The sequence below is a fragment of the Megascapheus bottae genome, chromosome 8 (genome assembly GCF_031878675.1).
Source record: "Megascapheus bottae isolate mThoBot1 chromosome 8, mThoBot2.hap1, whole genome shotgun sequence".
Taxonomy (NCBI): domain Eukaryota; kingdom Metazoa; phylum Chordata; class Mammalia; order Rodentia; family Geomyidae; genus Megascapheus; species Megascapheus bottae.
In genome coordinates this window covers 39,717,457-39,736,599 of record NC_143516.1, presented here as the reverse complement: position 1 = coordinate 39,736,599, position 19,143 = coordinate 39,717,457, and the positions used below count along the sequence as shown (strand labels likewise).

At 41.8% G+C, this 19,143-nt stretch overlaps 1 protein-coding gene across 1 annotated transcript in view; it reads right to left on the bottom strand.

The window, feature by feature from the left end:
• Window positions 1-15,640, bottom strand: part of Sec63 (SEC63 protein translocation regulator) — a 68,859-nt gene extending 53,219 nt beyond the window's left edge. The window contains exon 1 of the mRNA XM_090338334.1: window positions 15,491-15,640. Coding sequence (XP_090194460.1) covers window positions 15,491-15,614 — 124 coding nt within the window. The 5' untranslated portion in view covers window positions 15,615-15,640. The remainder of the gene's footprint in view (window positions 1-15,490) is intronic.
• Between the last annotated feature and the right edge of the window lie 3,503 nt (window positions 15,641-19,143).

The window sequence follows — 19,143 nt, the reverse complement described above, 5'->3', positions numbered from 1 at the left end:
AAAGGGAGACAGAGGGGAGAGGGGAGGGGGAGGGAGGAGAGGGAGAAGGAGAGAAGGAGAGAGGGAGAGAAGGAGAGGCTTCATAGTTAAAAGGACAGTTTTGACAACTTAAAAGCAAGGTCATTCACTCCCAGTAAGGGCGAGTGTCTCAGGACACCATTGGCTGACTGTTGCAACAGCAAGGCCCTATTTGCTGCTGGTAGTGTGAGGTGGCTGCCGTTGGATAATGTGCTGTATATAATCGACCACATTTTTTAAATAAAGTTAGATCTGCACCCTGAGTCTGGTCTCCAGAATCCGTGTTCACAGGATTAATCATGGCTCCATCACCACTTCACCCCCCTCAAACATCTGAGAAGGACCCCGACAATGATGACTTCACGTCTTAGAAATGACACTCTAAAATACACTCTTTTCCTAATAAACATTTTTATAGAAGGGAAAGGGGGAAGGGGGCAGGTAGGCTTAAAAAAAGAATACTGCAAGGTAAAAGAGAAGAACACTAGAAAGGAAATTAGAATCATATGAATAAAGATCTCAATAAATGTAAATGCGTGGACAATTATAAAAGCTAATGCTACTGTAACAATGTTTTGTAACTTCATCTTCTACATGAGTCTAATGCATTTAAAATTAGTCTTAGCAGGACACTGGCTCACACTTAGAATCCTAGCTTCTCAAGAAGCTGAGATCTAAGGTCCAAAGCTAGCCCTGGCAAAAGACAACGAGATTCTTATCTATAACTAATTAGCAAAAACCTGGAAACAGAGGTTTGTCTCAAGTACTAGAATACCAGCCTTGAGCTAAAAAGCCATGCCCAGAGCATGGGGAAGCCCTGAGTCTAATCCTCACTACTGACACAAAAATAAGTAAATTAATTAAGTAAATAATATAAAAGAAGCATTGGTTTAGGTTTGAGGATTCATAATGATTAAAGATGTAATTTTGTCATATCAACAGCTTAAAGTATAAAGATAGAGCTACAAAGGAGCAAAGTTTTTGAATGTTCCTAAATTTAAATGGAATATGTTCAAATTTAGTGTTATAACTTTTTTTAGGATGTTTAATATAATCTCCATAACAGTAACCACGAGGAAAATAAGAGATACAAAAAGATTAAAAAGAGAAATAAAAAGAAACAGAAACGCTTCACTACAAAAAAAAGACAGTAATGCAGGAAATAAATTAAGTATTCCATCAAGGATAAAATATAGTCCAACAATACGCAAGTTAAAAGAGACTCATTTTAGATCCTGAGACAAAAGTCTGAAAGTAAAATGACAGGAAAAGATACTGTAAGGCAGGGATGGTTATATTAACATCAGACAAAGTAGACTCCAAATCAAAAGAGGTTATCAAAAAGCTAGAGCAAAGGTGGCCTATAATTCTAGCTACTCAGGAGCCTGAGATCCCATCAGATCAGCCCAGGCAGAAAAATGTGTGAGACTCTTATCTCTAATTATCCAGAAAAAACAAAACAAAACTGGATTTGGAGGCAGAGCTCAAGTAATAGGTCTCCTGCCTTGAGTAAAATGTTAAAGACAAAGACAAAAAAAAAAATACTTTGGATTAGTAAAAGGCTTTTAATACAGCCAAATAATTATAATATTTATGCACTTAACAGATGATCAAAATGACATGAAAACTCATCATTGAAGGAATATAGTTCTTTATAACAAAGAGATATCAATACTCCCTTCTCAATAATAAAGTAACCCAAAGAGAAATATATTATTATTTAAAAAGGGAGGGCCTGGGAAGTATGGCCTAGTGGTAGAGTGCTTACCAAGCATGCACAAAGCCCTAGGTTTGATTCCTTAGTACCACATACACAAAAAAGGCCAGAAGACGTGGTGCTGTGTCTCAAGTGGTAGAGCACTAGCCTTGAGAAAAATCCAAAAAAATAGTGCCCAGGCCCTGAGTTCAAGTCCCAGTATGGCAAAAAAATAAAAACTTTAAAAAGACTACTGAAACACTGTATTGGGCCAGGAGTTTGGTCTAGTGGTAGAGTGCTCGCCTAGGATGCACAAAGACCCAGGTTCAATTCCTTGGTACCACATATACAGAAAAAGCTGGAAAAAAGTGCGGTGGCTCAAGTGGTAGAGCTCTAGCCTTGAGAAAGCCCAAGGTCAGTTCTCAGGCTCTGAGTTTAAGCCTGAGAGGGGAGAGGGGAGAGGGAGAGAGGGAGAGAGGGAGGGAGAGGGAAAGAGGGAGGAAGGGAAGGGAGGGGAGGGAGGGAGGGAGGGAGGGAGGGAGGGAGGGAGGGAGGAAGGAAGGGAGGAAGGAAGGAAGGAAGGAAGGAAGGAAGGAAGGAAGGAAAAGAAAAAGAAAGGAAAGGAAAGGAAAGGAAGAAAGACGGAAGGAAGGAAAGAGGGAAAGAGGGAAGGAGGGAAGGAAGGAGGGAGGGAGGGAGGGAGGGAGGGAGGGAAGGAAAAGAAAAGGAAACATTGTATTACAGGAACATCTACATTCCCCTTCAAGTGCACATGAAACACATTTTCTGTGAAGTTTGCTGTAGCACAAGTGGCCAGGAGTGTGGCCTAGCATGCACAAAGCCCTGGGTTCAATTCCCTGGAAACACATAGACAGAAAAGCCAGAAGTAGCTCTGTGACTCAAGTGGCAGAGCACTAGCCTTAAGCAAAAAGTGTCCAAGGACAGTGCCCAGGCCCTCAGTTCCAGCCCCAGTACTGACAAAAAAAAAAAAAAATCTTTTTCTGATCTCAATGTGATGACACTAGGAAATTAAAAAAAAAAAAAGTATCCTTTTTCTGTCCTCAATGTGAGGACACTAGGAATCAATAAAGGAAGTAAAATTCACAAAATTGTGGATATTAACACCATGAACAGAGGAATTAGAAAGCTTTTAAGAGATTAAGGAAAATAAAAGCACAATAGGAATGGGAATATAGGTTAGTGGGAGAATGCGTGCTTAGCATGCATTAAGCCCTGGGTTTCTCAGTACCACATAAAGAGAAAAGTGGCTCAAGCTGGGCATGGTGGCTCATGCCTATAATCCTAGCTATTCAGGAGGCTGAGATCTGAGGATCACAGTTCAAAGCCAGCCCAAACACTAAAGTCTGTGAGATTCTTATCTCCATTTAACCACTAGAAAATCAGAAGTGGGGCTGTGGTTCAAAGGTTAGGGTGGTAGCCTTGAGCTGAAGAGCTTAGGGACAGTGGCCAGGCCCAGGGTTCAAGCCCCATGACCCCCCCCCCCCAAAAAAAAGTGGCTCAAGTGGTTGAGCACTAGCCTTAAGCACAGAGAGGCTCAGGGACAGAACCCAGGCCCTGAGTTCAAACACCAAGACAGGAAAAATGCACACACTCACACACTACACCAAAACTTATGGGACACAATTAAAAAAAAACAAAACTGCTGAGAGGAAAAGTCAGAGTTATGGATACACTAAACAAACATCTTTATAAGAGGAAAAAGTGGAGTATGTACACAATGAAATGAAACACGGGTGATGGAATTACAGAAACTTTTGTTCCTTTCTTTGTGCTTATACAGCTTTGCAAGAAAATAAAGTTACATATACTTAAATATCTGATGCAAGGTACATATGGTTCCCGCCTGTAATCCTACTGGAGGATGAGATATGAGAATTACAGTTTGAAGTCAATTTAGGCAGGAAAATCCATGAGACTCTCATCTCCAATAAACTTCCAAAAAGATGGGAAGTGGAGCTGTGGCTCAAGTGGTAGAGTGCCCAGAGGTAGGGCAGTAGCATGGAGCTGAAGAGGTCATGGACAGCGCCCAGGCCCAGGCCCAGGCCCAGGCCCAGGCCCAGGGTTCAAGCCCCATGACCCACCAAAAAAAAAGAAGAAAATGAGACTTAAAGCTCAGAGTAACTAAATAAGGACAAGGCTAAAACTTAGAACATTTTCAGTTAGGATTTTCTTACATCCTTTTTTAAGTGTACTTTTTTTTGGGGGGGGGAGGGGGTGATCCTCGGAATTGAACTCTGTGCCCTGAGCTCTTCAGCTCAAAGCTACCGCCCTACCACTAGAGCCACAGTGCCACTTTGGTTTTCTGGTGGTTAATTAGACATGAGTCTCAGACTTTATTTCTCAGACTGGCTTTGAACTGTGATCCTCAGATCTCAGCCTCTAGAGTAGCTAAGATTACAGGTTTGAGCTACCACACCAGGCTTAAGTATACTTTGTGCAGCTATTTCTATTTTCCTCTCCCCCTGCTCAGCTTATTCCCCATAGTCACTATTTTTGGTACTTTTTGTCTTGTATATAAGTTTATCAGATTTAGGAAAAAGAAAGGATCACGGAAAGGGTGGGACAAAGGGCGAACTAAGGTAAAAGGATTCTCCCTGGACATTAGGTGGGAAATGAACTCTACAACTTCTAAGCAAAGGGAGTGACAGAGAGGGAAAGGAAAGAAAATAAGGTGGTAATACTGTTCAAAAAGAAATGTGCTCACATGGAACACACTCCAAAACTGATCATGTAATAGTTCATACAGAAAACTTAAGCAAATACAAGAGGACTGATATAATCCCATGCATTCTATCAGACCACAGGGGAGTCAGACTAATTCTGAACAATGCAGTCAGTCAAAAAATATTCAATTACTTGGAAACTGAACAACACACTTCTGAATAATTCCTGGGTAACAGATCAAATCAGAAATTAACAACTTCCTTGAATGTAATGACAATCAAGTAACATCACAAAGGAACTTATGGGACACAGCAAAGGCAGTTCTAAGAGGCAAATTTATCGCACTAGGAGCGCATATTAAAAAGACAGAAGAATAGTAAATAACCTAAAAAAAAAAAACTGAAACACCTAGAGGAGCAAGAAAAAGTTACTTCTAAAACAACTAGAAGGACAGAAATAACAAAAAATAAAATCAGAAATATCAGAGATTGAAATAAGATCTACTATACAAAAAAATTGATAAATCAAAAAGTTGGTTCTTTGAAAGAGTCAACAAAACAGACCCCTGGCAAGATTAATCAAAAAAAGGAGAGGGGAGACTCAAATAAACAAGATTAGAGACCCCACGGGAACAATCACAACTGATTTCCAAGAAATTCAGTCCATAATGAATAAGTACTACCAGGGCCTATATTCAAAGAAACAAGAAAATCTGGTAGAAATGGATGATTTCTTAAATAAATATAGGCTGCCCACATTGAACAACGATGCGGTAAACAAATTGAACGAACCAATCTCTTACAATGAAATTGTGGAAGCAATCAGGGAAATGCCAACCAAAAAGAGCCCAGGTCCAGGTGGATTCACTGTGGAATTCTACAAGACGTTTAAAGATGAAGTAACACCTACACTCTTGAAACTCTTCTGAGAAATAGAAACAGAAGAAGCAATACCAAACTCATTTTATGAAGCTAATATTACTCTCATCCCCAAACCAAGGAAAGACCCAACAAAAACTACAGACCTATCTCTCTAATGAACACAGACGCAAAACTCCTCAATAAAATATTAGCCAACAGAATCCAGAAACAAATTTTAAAAATCATACACTATGATCAAGTAGGCTTCATCCCACAGATGCAAGGCTGGTTTAACATTCGCAAATCAATGTAATACATCACATCATATGATAATTTCTGTGGACGCGGAGAAGGCATTTGACAAAATACAACATCCATTCATGTTGAAAGCACTAGAAAAAATAGGAATAAGAGGTACAGTCCTCAAAATAGTTAAAGCCATATATTAAAAACATACAGCCAGTATTATACTAAATGGTGAAAGACTGGAACTATTCACCTTAAAATTAGGAACTAGACAGGGATGCCCACTCTCTCCACTTCTCTTCAATATAGTGCTGGAACCCTTAGCCAGAGGAATAAGGCAAGAAAAGGACATCAAAGGGATCCATATAGGGAAAGAAGAAATTAAACTATCCCTATTCGCAGATGACATGATCCTCTACTTGAATGACCCAACAAACTCCACTCCCAAACTTCTAGAATTAATAAACTACTTCAGCAAAGTGGCAGGATACAAAATTAACTTTCAGAAGTCAGTAGCCTTCTTGTACACCAATAATATACAAACAGAAGGCCAAATCAAGAAAATGATCCCATTCGCAATAGCCCCCAAAAGAATTAAATACTTAGGAATATACTTAATCAAAGATGTAAAGGAATTATTCAATGAAAACTATAAAAGCCTAACAAAAGAAATTAAAGAGGACACTAGGAAATGGAAAGACATCCCATGCTCATGGCTAGGGAGAACCAACATAGTGAAAATGGCTATACTGCCAAAATTGATATACAAATTCAATGGAATCCCCATCAAAATCCCAAAGACATTCTTTACTGAAATAGAAGATATAATTCAAAGATTCATATGGAACAAGAAAAGACCTAGAATAGCCAAAACAATTCTAGGCAAGAAGAGCAACGCTGGAGGTATTACAATACCAGACTTCAAACTCTACTATAGAGCCATAATAACAAAAACTGCTTGGTATTGGCACAAAAACAGACCAGAAGATCAGTGGAACAGAATATTAAGACCCAGAAATAGAACCACATACCTATAGGCAACTTGTATGTGACAAAGGAGCCAAAGATATACAGTGGAACAAACACAGTCTATTCAATTATTGGTGCTAGCAAAACTGGGCAGTCTCATGCAGAAAACTAAAAATTGACCCTAGCCTTTTGCCATGCACAAGCATTAACTCAAAGTGGATCAAAGACCTCAACATCAGACCAGAAACTGTGAAACTGCTACATGGCAAAGTAGGAGAGACAATGGAACTCATAGGCACAGGCAAAAGATTCCTGAACAGAATCCCAGGGTCACAACAGATAGAAAAGAGACTCAATAAATGGGACTACTTAAAAATAAAAAGTTTCTGTACAGATAAAAACATAGTCGCAAAAGTAGAGAGACAGCCAACCAACTGGGAAAAGATATTCACCAACAATACATCTGACAAATGGTTAATATCCAGTTTCTACAGGGAATTCAAGAAATTAATCCCCCCCAAACCCAGTAAATCATTCACTAAATGGGCAAGGGAACTAAAGAGAGACTTATCAGAAGAAGAGATTAAAATGGCAGAAAAGCATATGAGAAAATGTTCACCATCTATGGTCATAAAGGAAATGCAAATAAAAACAACCCTAAGATACCACCTTACCCCAACAAGAATGGCCAAGATTTTGAACTCAGACAATGACAGTTGTTGGGGGGGTTGTGGAGAAAAAGGAACCCTACTACACTGCTGGTGGGAATGTAAACTAGTTCAGCCACTCTGGAAAGCAGTGTGGAGGTTTCTTAAAGAACTGAAAATGGAAACAATCCAGATGCCCTACTGCAGATGAATGGATACAGAAAATGTGGTGTGTGTATATATATACACACACACACAATGGAATTCTACATAGCCAACAGACAAGATAAAATAATGGCATTCACAGGGAAGTGGATGAATCTAGAGTGAATCATGTTGAGTGAGACAAGTCAAGACCTAAGGAACAAAAGGCGCATGGTATCCTTAATATGTGGCTATTAAATCCAGAGTACAAGAGCGAGGACTCAATAACTGCATACCCAATGCTATGGACATGGTAATGGAAATATAATCCTAACTATACAGATATAAAAACCTATGACTCTATAGACATGTTTTATTTCATAAATTAATGTTTTATGACATACAAACTCTTAGCCTAATTTTGGTTAAGTTCTAAATACTAAGTCCCAGTGACTGTAAATAGAGATTCCCTTCTTGAACACTCATTTGTTAAAACTGTCATTTAAAATATGATGTAAAAATCAATGTTAATAAATTCTTTTAAAAAATATGCTCATTGCCTTACTTTTGTAACTGTAACCCTTCTGTACAATTAAAAAAAATGCCTACTTACATTTCTCAAATAAGAGAAAAAAGTAGAATTTAAGTTTTATAATTCTTTCAAACAACTAAAAATCAAATGTCTCATTTAAGTATTAGATCAAAACAGTAGGTGCTGAGCTGGGAGTTTGGCCTAGTGGTAGAGTGCTTGCCTAGCATGCACGAAGACCCGAGTTTGATTCCTCGGTACCACATATATATAGAAAAAGCCAGAAATGGTGCCATGGCTCAAGTGGTAGAGCTCTGTCCTTGAGAAGCCCAAGGACAGTGCTCAGGCCCTGAGTAGGGCCCAGGACTGACAAAAAAAAAAAATAAAAAAAGGAAGAAAAAAAACAGTAGGCACTAACACTTCACACTTATCTCACTCTTGAAACCTCACAATACAACTCACTGTTAATATTTAAACCTCTTAACTCTGAAACAGACTGTGTCTACTTTGTAGAGGACTATACTGAAAAGAAGATGTTAAAATAATTTGCATAAACACATAGTAAACAATGTGGTGCTGGGTGCTGGTGGCTCATGCCTGTAATCCTAGCTACTCAGGAGGCTGAGATCTGAGGATCAAAGTTCAAGTCCAGCCCAGGCCTGAAAGCCCATGAGACTCTCATCTCCAATTAACCACCAGAAAACAGGAAATAGCACTGTGGCTCAAGAGTAGAGCACTTAGCCTTGAGCTAAAGAGCTCAGGGACAGTACCCAGGCTCAGAGTTCAACCCCCAGGACCAACAAAAATAAAAATAAAATGGCTTATTAACCTTAATTCAAAAGATTATAATCATTAACCTATGGGAAAAAAGAAAATCATGCTTTTGATTATGTACAATGTATTTTATAAGCTATTTATTCTTCTTACCAAATATACTAATGTAAACCTAATATAAACAATGACAACAATTTGAAATAACTCCTCCATTGTAAAATCAAAGTAACAAACTAAAACCACAAACAATAAACAAAAAACACCAGAAAACCAGAAGTGGTGCTATGGCTCAAAGTGTAGGGTGGTAGCCTTGAGCTAAAGAGCTCAGGGACAATGCACAGGCCCAGAGTTCAGGTCCCATTACTGACAAAAAAAAAAATCCAGAAGGGGTGCGGTTGCTCACATGGTAGAGTGCTAGCCTTAAGCACAAAGAGGTTCAGGTACAGTGAATCCAAGGCCCTGAGTTCAAGCCCCAGGACCAGAAAAAAAAAAAAAAAAAAAGACCAATATTGGCAGTTGTGAGCAAGAAAGAATGAGTGGCAGTACACACAAAACAGTACGTACAAACGGTCCCAATGCAATATTGCAGAGAGTAACAAAGGTGGGAAGTGGTTAAGGTCATTGTAATTATTTCAAAATATGTAAACAATATACAGAATAGTAAATATGACGATCATAATATGATTAAATATACATTTTTAAAGTTTTCTTTCATGAACATATTTTACTTTCAACTACCAGAATTGTTTTGCAAGCATATGCAATTTGTAAACCAAAAAGGCTAAGAATTAGTTTGGGTGTTTTGGTTTGGTTTTGCTTTAGCAAAAGCTATATACCAAAACACAGTATTGCCCCAAATGACAATTCCAGCAAAAAAGACCAGTTAAGGAAGTTCTTCCCTTTCCAAGTAGAATTTCTCAATTTAGAACCACCCTTTAAAATACCATCACAAAGCCCTGGGCTGGTGGCTCACATCCATAATCCTAGCTCCTGAGGCGGCTGAGATCTGAGGATCACAGTTCAAAGCCAGCCAGGGCAGGAAACTACTCAAAAAGGCTGAAAGTGGAGCTGTGGCTCAAGTGGCAGGTAGAGCACTAGCCTTGAGCAAGAGAAGGTCAAGGACTGGTTTAAAAAAAAACACACACACATATGCACACAACATTACATATAGATACAGGTGGTTCACACTTGTAATCCTAGCTACTCAAAAAGGCTGAGACCTAGAGTTATGATTTAAGCCAGCTCAGGCAGAAATATCCGTTATCAAATTATCCAACAAAAATGCTGGATTGGAGGCATAGCTAAAATATCAGTGCATCAGCCATAAGCAAGAAAATCATGAGCAAGAAAGCCCAGTTAAAAAATTGAATCCTTGGGCCGGGAGTTTGGCCTAGTGATAAGAGTGCTTGCCTAGCATGCATGAAGACCCGGGTTCAATTCCTCGGTACCACATACATAGAAAAAAGCTGGAAGTGGTGCTGAGGCTCAAGTGGTAGAGCTCTAGCTTTGAGAAAGTCCAAGGACAGTGCTCAAGTCCTGAGCTCAAGCCCAGGACTGGCAAAAAAAAAAAAAAAAAAAAAAAATTGAATCCTTGAGTTCAAGTCCCATACCAGTACAAAAATGTGTATCTGTATGTATTAATTCACAACATCCACACCAGACCAATTAGACCAGAATATGAGGATGGATTGCAAGCATGTTTAAAAGCTACCAAGTGGTTTGAGGCTACAGCTCAGTGGTAGAACTCTACCTTGTATTAAGTCCTGGGTTTATTCCCTAGTCCGCTTATTTGATTGATTAATTAATTTCCCAAGACATCTTAATGTCTCATCACAAGTGAGAACCACTCTAGTAAGGAAATTTAAACCCCGTGCTTTAAGTTCTTCATAGAGAGTTTCTGTCCGTAATTGTAAAGGTATTCAGTTAATCTGTAAGCAATCCTGAGAGTAAGACAAATAAGACTCTTTACTAATGAAACGAGTGTAAACTGTGGTAAGTATACTTAGCCCAACATAGTAGACAAAAATCAAGGTAAAGAAAGTCTATGAACAATATTTTAGATAAATAAATGTCAAATGAACATGTCAGAGTAAATAAACATGTCAAATATTCCAGTGACCAAGGTACTCCTATTTTGTAAGCCCTAGATTTTACAATCTGTAAATGGAACAAATGTACTCAAGTCCAACTTCAAAAGAACCAAACTGAACCAACTGAAGGTCCCAAAGGTTTCATTAAAAAAATATGTTTAAAGCTAAATAAAGATTACTTAAGACAAGCTGAAGAATGTATAATTGTTAACAAAGCAAGTCTTTTCACGCTTTCACACCAGAGGATATCCCTGAAAAGTGAAGACTGTCAGAAAAATCTGAAACTCACACTCATAACTACATTATTATATCTGGCTACTTAATAGTTTTGGAGAAAAACTGATTTTAAAGAGAAAGTATTAAAATTTGTTGTTGATTTATTTGAAAAAACTATTACAGGTCCACATTCTTTTAGAACCTTTGAGGCAGATGTGTTTCATAATTTTTTAGATTTCACAAAGATAATAAGCTGTTTATTGGTCTAAAATGTGACCAATTACCAGTAAATTACTATTCCAAAAACAGGTCACAATTTTCTAAATGAGATAAATAAAACTCATTAGTGTCCTGACAGAATAAGTCTGCAAATTATTTTGCTACAGACACATGAAAAACTTGGTTGAACTCAGGGCCTGGTCATTGTCCTTGAGCTTTCTCAAGGCTACCACTTGAGCCACAGCACTACTTCTGGCTTTTTCTGTGAATGTGGTATGTGGTACCAAGGAATCAAACCCAGGGTTTCATGCACGCTAAACTAGCATTCTACCACTAGGACACCTCTCTGTCCTGTGAAAATCTTTTTCATACCTTTGGATAAACTTGTGATTGAAGATTTATCTTTTGATATTCAAGCCCCAGCTTTGAAGATGGCAGGGGTAGAAAACTCGGTGAGACTGTTATCAAACTGCTAAAGAGCCAGTGTAACAGCCATAAACAAAATCACCAGCAAGAAAGCTGGGCTGGATGGGGGAGATTCACTATTACAAAAATATCTGTTTAAGCCAGGTGTGGCAGCTCACACCTATAATCCTAGCAACTCAGGAGGCTGAGATCTGAGGATTGAGGTTCAAAGCCATCCTGAGCACTAAAGACCTGGAGACTCTTATCTCCAATTAACCACTAGAAAATATAAAGTGGGGCTATGGCTCAAAGGGTAAGCCAGTAGCCTTGAGCTGAAGAGCACAGGGACAGCGCCCAGGCCCAGAGTTCAAACCCATGATTGGAAAAGAAAATCCTTTTAATACCACTGTAATTCTAAAGAAGTAACTTGTGGTAAGTCCATGAAAAATACCAGTAGTGTACAACCATTTTCATAACGATTTGAAAAGAATAACATTTAAGTGTCTACCTGAATTTCCATAATGGAATTTTGAACATCAAACAAATGTATCTCCTTGTGGCAAGTGTGAAACACAGAGCCAGATACACGGAAGGAAAATCTACCCCACAGCTCACCTAACTTTCTAGCACGATGGAAACACAGGGCTTTGATGCTAAGTAGACCAATGTTCTAATCAGGACTCTACCATACAGGAAAGTTACACTCTGCAAACCTCCAGTTCCTTCACTTGAAAAACTGGCTAATAACTACCCACATCACTTCATTTTTAAGACAATGAAATAAAATAACATTAGAAGTCCATGACTTGCAAGTAGTAAATATTAATTTCCTCAACCTAAACTACTAGCATTTCTCCATGTCTATATACAGGAAAGAGGCAGAAACTTCTTTGCCTATGTAACCAAACAAATTAATTTTTTTTTGGGGGGGGGGGCGGATCAGAACTCTGGGCCTGCATGCTATCCCTGAGCTCTTTAGCTCAAGGACAGCGCTCAACCACTTTGAGCCACAGAGCCACTTCCGGCTTTCTGGTGGTTAATTGGAGGTGAAAGACTCCCAGTCTTTAGTGTCCAGGCTGGCTACTACTGCGATCCTCAAATCTCAGCCTCCTGAGTAGCCAGGATTATAGCCATGGCACCTGGCTCAAGCAAATTTTTATAACACAAAATCCACCATGGGGGGCCAGGAGTTTGGCCTAGTAGGAGAGTGCTTGCCAAGCATGCACAAAGACCCGGGTTCGATTCCTAGGTACCACATACATAGAAAAAAACTGGAAGTGGTCCTGTGGCTCAAGTAGTAGAGCTCTAGCCTTGAGAAAAGTCCAAGGACAGCGCTCAGGCCCTGAATTCAAGCCCCAGGACTGGCAAAAAAAAAAAAAAAAAACACCATGAAAAATGACTTTCAGGGGCCAGGAATTTGGCCTAGTGGTAGAGTGCTTGCCTAGCATGCACGAAGACCCAGGTTCGATTCCTCGGTACCACATACATAGAAAAAAGCTGGAAGTGGTGCTGAGGCTCAAGTAGTAGAGCTCTAGCCTTGAGAAAGCCCAGGGACAGTGCTCCGACCCTGAGCTCAAGCCCAGGCCTGGCAAAAATAAATAAATGAATAAATGAATAAATAAATAAAATGACTTTCAGGACTGGGAATGTGGCATAGTGGTAGAGTGCTTGACTAGCATGCATGAAGCCCTGGATTGATTCCTCAGTACCACATAAACAGAAAAAGCCAGAAATGGCACTGTGGCCGAAGTGGCAGAGCACTAGCCTTGAACACAGAGGTCAGGGGCAGAGCCCAAGCCCTGAGTTCAAGGCCTTGGACTGGCAAAAAAAAAAAAGGACTTTCAAATTTCAAAAAGCCAGTAAATGTGACAACAAATTTTTAAAATCAAAGAAGCTTCACAAACCAAAGCAGATTCTACTCATTCTATTTACTCTTCAAATACTCTTTTTTGTTTGCTATGTAACTATACACACACAGACAGGCAGACAGACACACAGACACACATACACACACAAATGGGTGAGAAACATTCTGCCATAATGAAAACTGAACCCTTTACCTACCCAAAAGCCTACATCTGTAGACAAGAGAAACTATTTCTAAATTAAGACGTTATCACGTACACACAACTACTATCCTACTCAAGAACCCACACAAATTTAAATGTACTTAGGGAAAAAAAAAAAGCATATAGTCCAAAATTACAAATCCATAAAGTAGCCACTAAGACTAATAGCTTGGACTAGGAATGTGGCTTAGTGGTAGAGGGCTTGTCTAGAATGCATGAAGCCTTGTGTTCCATTCCTCTATACCACATAAACATAAAAAGCCCAGGGGCGCCAGTGGCTCAGGCCTGTAATCCTACCTACTCAGGAAGCTTAGATCTGAGGATTGCAGTTCAAAACCAGTCTGGGCACTAAAGTACTCCAATTAACCATCAGAAAATCGGAAGTGGTGCTGTGGCTCAAGGGGTAGGACGGTGGCCTTGAGCTGAAGAGCTCAGGGACAATGCCCAGGCTCAGTCTTCAAGTCCCACAACTGCTTCTCCCTCCCTGCCCCCCCAAAAAAGGAAAGGAAAACAAGCAACAGCAGCTCCGGGACAGTGCCCTGACCCTGAGTTTAAGCCCCAAGACTAGAAAAACAAAAACAAAAACTGATCGCTTTAGGTAGATTATTTCATTCAATGCCTATTTAAATAGACATTTACATTCATTTATTGTGAAGTGTACAAAAACTGTGGGAGTCTTTGTTGCTCTTTATCCTACATTTATTTTAATGTCATTATGTAACGCAATAATTTTACAAGACACTGAAGTGCCTCAAAGCATAACAAGTTCTGAATTGACTCAATGCTTCACTGTTAACAATTTCTCCAAAGTTAGGCGCATAACTTAAACAACCTACATCACCACCACACCCAATTTAAGATAGCTAGGCAACTAAGGATCTCTCTTGTGCAAGGGAAAGCTGTCCCCGAATGCTGTTTTACTCCAAACCAACTAGTCATTGACAACCCTAGCAGAAACGATCCTTCAGGAACTTGTAGTTCCATCACCTTCAAGAACATCACTTGCCATATGTCTTTGCAGACGACAAAAAAATGGGAACCCAACATCACCCAAACATAAAATGTCTTGAAAATAATCTGTGTGCTAATTTGATGTGTTTAACGCGAGAATAATCAAAACTACATACAAATGGATCTACCACCTCATGACTACCTTCAAGATGAATGAAATGAGAGCTGAGCCCTTGGATGCTTGCACTTTTTCCGCCATAAACAGGAAACTCCAAAGGAAAGAAGACAGAGAAATTCCTATTTTTGCTAAGAGGAATAACGGCACAGCTTCCAACCCCCGCAGCGGGAGTGAACAAATGAAGAAGAAAAAAAAGAGAGAGAGAGAGAGAGAGGAAGTGACGGGAGTTGGAGGGCGGCTGGTGAGCTCACTTGAGAGTCCTAACCATGCCACCCAGCTCCAGGATGCCCCCAAACATCTGTAGCCACAGCTACCGACTGGGAAAGCGGGGATGTGATGGTGGGGGACGTGGGGGTTCTGAGTTGGGTCTCCTAGGCTCGGTTTCCTTTGCCAACTCTTCCCTCAAGTCCCAGTTCCCACCCTCCGCATCGCAACCCATCCCATCCCGCTCCCTCCATCTACAACACCCCAGAAAGCAGAGGCAGACCAGACAAAGGGGCAGCGGGAGGCTGCAAGAGGAGTCCAGAACAATGAGGGGAGTACGAAGCAAAACTCGCGCGGAGGACAAGGCGAGGGGAAGCGGCGGCGCGGAGGGAACCCGCTCCCCGGCCCGGGCCCCGCCGGCGGCGGCGGCGGACGCCGGGACGGACGCGAGGCCGGGCCGCGCGGGCGGTGTCTCCGGGACGCTGCCTCCTGGGCCGGCCGGGAGCCGCGGGGCCCGGCGGGGCCCGGAGGGACCCGGAGAGGCTGCCGGGGCCTGTGCCGGTCCGCAGGCGGCCGGCGGCCGGACTCACCGGCGTTCTGGTCTCGGGGCCAGAGGTAGTAAGTAGCTGGAATCACGATGAGCCCCACGAAGGAGGTGAGGAAGTAGAAGAAGGTGTTCCCGCTGTCATCGTACTGGAACTGCTGCCCCGCCATGGCTCCCCCTCCTCCTCCTTCTCGCTCCCCTGGCCGCCGCCGCCGCCACCACGACCCCGCTCCGCGCTCCGGCTCCCAGCGCCCTGGCCCCGTGTGGCGTAGCTCGGACGCCGCCGCTGCCTCTCCTCCCCGCCCCCACGCTACTCTCACAGACACGCCGCCGTTGCCGTCGCAAGCTCTCGCGAGAGGAGGTAGTGCCCGCCCCCTCCTAGTTCTCCCCGCCTCTGTCTGTTGCTACACGCTGGCTGAGGAAGACGTGGCTCGTGCAGCGACCGAACTCGGTGAGATCCCGCCCCCGAGCCCCGCCCCGTGAGGAAGCCCCGCCCCCTATTCCTAGTGGGCTCTTGCACGGGCCACGCCCCCTGGCCCGGAGCCCCTCCCGCTTCCGCCTCTACTTCCTTTCCCCACCAGCCTTCTTGGCGGCGGGCGGGTTCGCTGAGCTTAGGCACCCAGAGAAGGCTTTCCCGGCCTGTCAGTGGCCACGAGCTGCACATGCAGCTGCCCTCCAAGCTATTCGGAATGGAACGAGGATTCTCTCCCGTCTCTACCCTTCTTACTTACCCCCACGTTCGAATCCCCTCCTCCCACATTTTGGAAACAAGTGTCGATTTATGAGGAGGGGGGAAGAGGATAGTTTTGTGTGTAAAGTCTTTAAAAACTGCAGTCTGAGCGCCCAGGCCCGGAGTTCAAGCCCCCCGCCGACAAAAGAAAAGAAGCTGGGCCCCAGTGGCTCGCCCTGTAATCCTGTGCAGGGAGGCTGAGATCTGAAGATCATGGTTCAAAGCAGCCTGGGCAGGAAAGTGTGAGATTCTTTATCATAAACTAAGAGGGAAAAGCCAAAAGTGGTGCTGTGGCTCAAGTGGTAGCGCGCTATCTTTGAGCTAAAGAAGCTCAGGGATACGGCCCAGGCCGAAAGTTCAAGCCCCAGGACTGCCAAAAAAGAAAAAAAGCACTGATGCGATCCAATCCACATGCTCCCATTTTGCAGACTCCCCAGACCAACATAGATGGTGCTGTGTCGAGTTGCCAACGTTGTAAACGACCGCACAGTAGGCTAAGACCTTAATTCCTGTGCGTTGCTTAATTGTTATTTTTTTAAAAATGAAATAAAACAAAGCTATGTTCTCCTTGTAGATAAGGAAATTGAGCCTCAGAAAGTTTACCTAAGGTCATGTACACTAGAGAAGTCTTAGGGGTGCTGGGAGTTTGGCCTAGTGGTAGAGTGCTTGCCTAGCATGCATAAAGACCCAGGTTTAATTCCTCAATGCCACATACACAGAAAAAGCCAGAAGTGGTACTGTGGCCTAAGTGGTAGAGCACTAGTCTTGAGAAAAGTCCAACAACAGTGTTCGGGCCCTGAGCTTAAGCTCAGGACTGGCAAAATAATAATAATAAATAAATAAAATCCTAGGGATTCAAACCCAAATCTCTCTGATGCCACCAAGCCGGTGCCCTTAAATACTAAATCATGTTTCCCAAAGAGCAGCTAGCTGGAATCCCCCTGCAGGCTCTGGGCTAGTCTTCCCTAAGGAGGAGCAGTGGCTCTGGGAAGCTTTTCTCACTCACTCCCCCAACTATGCTATGCCTGAGACTGGTATCAGCTGGGCTACATCAGAGCACAGTCCCATGACAGCCTCTGCTGGGTCTGTCCCAGAATCACCCCTCGGTGAGTCAAAATTTTAGCCCACCCAACCAATCTCACCAGAGTGGTTGTGGAGATTAAAAGAAATAATTATGAACATACTTTTCAAAGGAAACATCAAGTATTGTGCAAATATTTCAACTGTATTTCACTATATTTTAAAGATTCCAATTAGACTTTATATTCTCTGCCCTAAATGGCTTTCACTGTTGAAGAAGAAATCCTCTTTTACTTTGTGTCTTCAAGTATTTATCATAATTTGTTATGCTTTCCTTCCTGATAATGTTCACATGTATTCTCTTTCAAATCGCCCATCTATTCACTTTGAAATAAAATTTCTGAAAATCATTTCCTATTCATTTCCCCCCTCACTTTTGTCTGCATAATATTTCCAAGGACTGTTTATTATGGGAAACAAGTAACACAGAACTAGGAGGAGCCAAGCTCCAGTGGTTCATACATTTAATCCTAGCTCATTCAGGAGGCTGAAATCTGAGAATCATGGTTCAAAGCTAGCCCAGTCAGGAAAGTCCAAGAGACTCATAGCTCCTATTAACTACTAAAAAGCCAGAACTGGAGCTGTGGCTCAAAATGACACAGCATTAGCCTTGAGCACAAAAGCTCAGGGACAATGCCCAGGCCCTGAGTTCAAGCCCCAGGATCAACACCAGATGGATAGAAGGAAAGAAAGAAAAGCCAGCCATTCGTGGCTTTTGATCCTAGCCACTCAGGAGGCTGAGATCTAAAGATCACAATTCAAAGTCTGTGAGCAAAGGAGTGGAGCTGTGGCTCAAGTGATAGAGCACAACCTTGAGCACACAAGTTCAAGGGCTGCCAGGCACAGTGGCTCATGTCTGAAATCCTAGCTACTCAGGAGGCTGAGATCTGAGGATCAAGGTTCAAAGCCAGGCTGGGCACAAAAAGACCTGAGACTCTTATCTCCAATAGAGTCTAGAAAATGAGAACTGGGGCTTGGCTCAAGGGTAGAGCAGTAGCCTTAAACGGAATAGCTCAGGGACATCGCCCAGGCTGAGTTCAAGCCCCATGACCCACCAAAAAAAAAAAAGTTCAAGTGCATTGCTTAAGCCCTGAGTTCAAGCCTGCCATACACACATGAAAAAAGTATAAGTACATTTTATTGTAGAATACAATAAAATCATACTTTCAATTAATTTCACTCAATTTCTTATTTATAGTGATGTTTTAACTCACATCTATTTCTTTTCTTTTTTTTTTTTTGCCAGTCAAGGCCCCTGGGCTTAACTCAGGGGCCTGGGCACTGTCCCTGAGCTTCATTTGCTCAAGGCTAGCATTCTACCACTTGAGCCACAAAGCCACTACCAGCTTTTTCTGTTTATGTGGTACTGAGGAATCAAACCCAGGGCTTCATGCAAGCACACTACCACTAAGCCACATTCCCAGCTCACGCCTATTCATTTTAGTGAAATAGTTAATGATAGTAAATGAACACAGAAGAAGCAAAGATACAAGCACATCTGTGACCAACAGCACTAGAATCTATTTTAATATTGTTTCTAAATGTGTCAGGGAATATATGAACTATACTTACATAGTTGCTTAGATTGTTTCCTCTCATGTATAGAAAGCCTATTTTAGGTTCCTTTCAATATTTGCTTTTTCCTTAGAGTAAATCATTCCTTTATTGTAGATCATTCTAGTAATGGCTCTGACTTACATTTATACATGCCAAGAACTTTTGTACAGTCAAAAATCAGCATTATTTGGTTTTCTGTCTAATGGGATTAGTTGCATAGACTAGAAGGAATCATATTAAGTAGGTATATGCAATTATTTCTACTCTCTTCCCATTTCCCCACACCTAAATACAGTACTCACCTCACCTGCAAGTGATTCCAAGCCCCCTAG